This window comes from Quercus suber, unplaced genomic scaffold, assembly GCF_002906115.3.
Source record: "Quercus suber isolate HL8 unplaced genomic scaffold, Cork oak 2.0 scaffold_882, whole genome shotgun sequence".
NCBI lineage: Eukaryota > Viridiplantae > Streptophyta > Magnoliopsida > Fagales > Fagaceae > Quercus > Quercus suber.
The window spans coordinates 117,608-121,987 of record NW_027070309.1 but is presented as its reverse complement, the minus strand read 5'-3'; the positions used below and the strand labels follow the sequence as shown (position 1 = coordinate 121,987).

The window sequence follows — 4,380 nt, the reverse complement described above, 5'->3', positions numbered from 1 at the left end:
TATAACTTCACATAAATTTTCTTGCCTAAAACACAATCATAGGAGTAAAATATGAATTCCCCAGTCAAAAGTCACAATGCAAATTCAACTTTCACTTGGAAGTCATCCCACTTTGCTATATTTGCCTTGCCAAAGGTGATTGAAGTTCGATTTTCTTGGTTATGGGATAGACATCTTCACATAAACTAAGACAAGTAGGTAACACCTTAGAATCCTTCATTGAAACAATTAAAATAAAAGAAATACATATGATTTATTATATAAAATAAAGGAAGAGCCTATGAACACCACTATGAACACCACTATAGTGCGTGTAAAGATGCCAGTTTTATTTAAAGTCTTTTTACAAGCACCGAATAATACATAGAGAATTTACTATAGTCTCACAAACATTAATTTGCAATGCATTTAGACTTCCCATTTTATTCTTTATTGTGGATACATAGAAAAGCCCGAATTCAAAACGTGGAAGCCTCCGTCTATGACAAGATTATGTCCACTCACATATTTTGAGTCCTCACTTGCAAGAAAGAGTGCAGCGTCAGCCACATCCTCTGGCTTGAGATCTTTACCCTTGAGGTTGCCATAAAGCTTGGCAACGCCACCCTCATCTAGATTAAACAAATCCTCTGTCAAAGGTGTAAGAACCACGTAGGGTGACACATTGTTTACACGAATGCCAAAACGTCCGAGCTCAACTGCTGTATTTTTCATTAATCCATCCACAGCATGTTTTGAGCTTGTGTAGGCATGTGGTGCAACCGCTCCTATGATTGAGCATACACTAGCAGTATTGATTATACATCCTTTGCGAGCTGGAATCATCACACGGGCTGCATGTTTGGTACCAAGAAAAGCACCTACTACGTTGATTCTAAGCACATTCTCAAAATCAGCCTGAGTGTTGTCAAGGATGTTGAATTTGGATTCTCCACCAATACCAGCATTGTTATACATAATGTCTAGCTTGCCGTACGTGGAAACAGCATGGTTTACAGCATTTTCCACATCAGTTTCTTTGGTGACATCACAATGGACAAAAGTTGTGGATTGAGGATTTAGTTCTTTGCATACAGAGTGACCCAATTCATCTTGCATGTCTGCGATTACAACTTTAGCTCCATGTTTGGAGAATAGTCTTGCAGTGGCTGCACCAAGGCCGCTAGCCCCACCTGTAATTAGTGCTACTTTTCCTTCTAGCCTGTCACATTTTTACATAATATTATCTCTCACTTTTATTTGTCAACAATTTGGATATGACACGTCAATTTGTAAAAGTTATGTAATAAAATTTGTATTATCGTTAACATTACTCGTACAAAAATTATTTACTTGGAGGGAGGATTTTTTTTCATAGAATATTGTTCTTTAACAAATTAAACAAAAGAGGAAAAATAGCTAAAAAATTTTCCATACCTTCTTGCTTCCAGTGGGAGTACTGAGAAACTTCCCATAGTCGATGGAGTTGGAATATGTGTTGAAAATATGATTTGTAATCTCTCCTAGTTAACTTATATAGAGGCAACGTTCCCCCCCACCCCCCCTTTCATTACCAAGTGTGACATAATAATGGTTTGTTTACTGCAAATAGCATTGCTTCCCCCAAGGACCGGTTCACATCAAGTTACTGCAAATAGCATTGCTTCCCGCAAGGACCGGTTCACATCAAGTTTATTTGACTAATTCTAAAAATCTATCAAGGTTTGTATCATTGACTAATTCTAGTTCCAGACTTTCACAATTATCTGCACAGTCATTCAGCCAAAAAAATATTAGGGTCTAATTGGTAGAAGGATTTTTGTTTTTGTTTTCAAAACAATATAAAGACAATTTTCAAAAAATTCCACTTGAAACTAATTTTCAGATAATAATTTGCATGTTATACGTATTTGGCTCACACTTTCAAGAACAATTTTCAAAAGACTAAATATAAAAAATAATTGTTTGGGTGACCATTTCTATTTTTGAGATTTTAAAAAATATATATATTTATAAAAAGTAACTTGTAGAATTTGTAGATTACTTTTTTTTTTTTTTTTTTTAATGATAAGTTTCAAATTTGAGGTGTGTGAATTCTTTTGTGATAAAGATAAGCTCATTAATTTAAGAGATAAAAAAGTTCGGACAAATATGTGGGGTCCACTGTTTTCAATTTATTTACAACTATGTCATTAAAAACGTTTTCTATATCTTGAAAACACTCTTTTAGCCATTTTCAAAATCTTGTTTTAAACTAGGAAAATAGGATACAGTTTTTTGAAAACTGTATTTAGAAAATATCAGTCAAACAATAAATTCAAGTATGGAATCTATAGTTTTATGGATTGCAAAACAAAAAATTATATTTAAATACTCTTACCAAACAAGCCCTTATCTACACAGTCACGCACATTTACTATCTTTTGCTTGATTTGATATGTTTGATCACTTACAGAGTTGAGGGTTTCTCTACGCTAGAGTTTTTGACTCCCTCTCAAACTCTCTAGCTAGTAGAAATTTTTTTGGTGAAAACTCCATTTTGGTTTCTATATTTTGGGGCCATGGTCAATTTGGTCTCTCTTATTTTCAAATTGCAATCAATTTGGTTCCTACCGTTAACTCACTAATGGAAAATGCCTATGTAGCAAACGGATTACATTGTTGGCAAGTCTAATATTAAAATATTAAATAAAATGCTGATATATCTGAATTTTAGTGGCCACCTTCACACTTTTATATATATATATATATATATAAAAGCCATGTCAGCTTTATATATATATATATATATATAACAATTTATTTTTTAATTTATATTTCTTACAATTTCTTTAATAAAAATAAAAAAATAAAAAAAAACTGAAGAGAGCCCTCCATCTCTCTGAGTCTCCACAATCTTAAATCTCCATCTCTCCATCTCTCAATTTCTTTAAGTCTTATATGTCAAAAGTTGAAACCAAAAAGCCCACTTGCCTCCTAAAGAAATAGAGAACAATCAATTCCTTCCTTCGTGGTTATCTTCTCTTCCTCTTCTCAAGCCACTCTCTCAAACAGAATCAGAATAAAAAAAATCCCACCATCAACTAACATATTCATCCCAAAAGCTAACCATTCGAGACTCACAAGCCACCTACTAGACCTCCATCAACTAAAGGCCCCAAACCAACAACTGAAACCCATCCCTCATCTACTGGTTATAAACCCATCCCAAAAGCATCGCTTGGTGTTTGGGGTTTAGAAACAATCTAATGCCACGATGCCGTATGACGAATCTATTGGGTACTACAACAAAAGATTTTTTGATTTGGTTCTGGGTTTGGTTTGGATTGATTTATGGGTTTGATTTGGATGTGTATTTGAGTGAGCCTCTGTTTTTTTGTTGAGAAAACAAGAGAAAAACTAAACGAAATGTCTAATTGATGAGATGTCAACAGTTGTTTTTGCAAATGTTGAAGCTCAGTTTCTGAATATGGGTTTGTAGTTTATAATTTGTGAGAACGTTTAGATTTGGTTAAACTCTCCAACTACAAATTATGGGTTTAGGAAGAAGAAAAATGAATGGTGTTGAGCCAAAAAAATATTTGGTAAAGTAAATGATGAGGTAAAAATTTTGTTTGGTTAGTAACTCCAGATTCTAGGTTCGGGGGAAGTACAATGAAGAACATTGCGTAAAAGTAAAATGAAATTATCTTTTGATTAACAAAATTGTAAGAAAAAATAAAAGATAAAAAAAATAAAAAAAAGGAAAAAATTGGTAAAAAAAAGAAGCTGATGGGGCTTTTTTTGCCATGTAAGCGATGAGTGGTCACTAAAATTCAGACACATCAACATTATATTTAATATTTTAATATTAGGTGTGCCAACAATACAATCCGTTTGTCATGTGAGCATTTTCCGTTAGTGAGTTAATGGTAAGAATCAAATTAATTGTAAATTGAAAATAACATGGACCAAATTGACCGTTATCAAAATATAAGGACCAAATTAACTGTGACCCCAAAATATAAATACCAAAATGGTGAAGGACCAAAATGATGTTTCCGCCAAATTTTTTTCTCTTCTCTAAGAAAAAAAAAAAAAAAAAAAACTTTTATTGACTGGTTTGTTCCTCTAGTAACAAGTGTACTAGTAGGCTTTGTTGGTTCCCTTTTGTGGGGTAACCGGGAAACACTTTAGTATTGGAGATGGAGGATATTACTCGAACGTGGAGTAAGCCGTCATTATCGAATAGAGAAGGAAAAAAATGTTGCTTTAGGATGCAAGAAACATAGTCAAGAATTTGTGTTGGCAGCGAAGTTCCTTACTAAACGTTTTCTAAACATTGATGCGGTTGCTCGAACTTTCAAGCCCCCGTGGCGATCAACTAAAGGCTTTCGTATTAGGGATGCAGGTAACAAAAAT

At 33.6% G+C, this 4,380-nt stretch overlaps 1 protein-coding gene across 1 annotated transcript; it reads right to left on the bottom strand.

Annotated features, from left to right (window-relative positions):
- Window positions 1–204: 204 nt before the first annotated feature.
- LOC112033348 (borneol dehydrogenase, mitochondrial) lies at window positions 205–1,535 on the bottom strand. The gene is made up of 2 exons (XM_024066133.2): window positions 1,417–1,535; window positions 205–1,201 (listed from the first exon to the last, which is right to left on the bottom strand). Exons 1-2 carry the CDS (start codon window positions 1,452–1,454, stop codon window positions 430–432), a joined length of 810 nt encoding a protein of 269 aa, XP_023921901.1. The 5' UTR covers window positions 1,455–1,535; the 3' UTR covers window positions 205–429.
- Window positions 1,536–4,380: the final 2,845 nt, after the last annotated feature.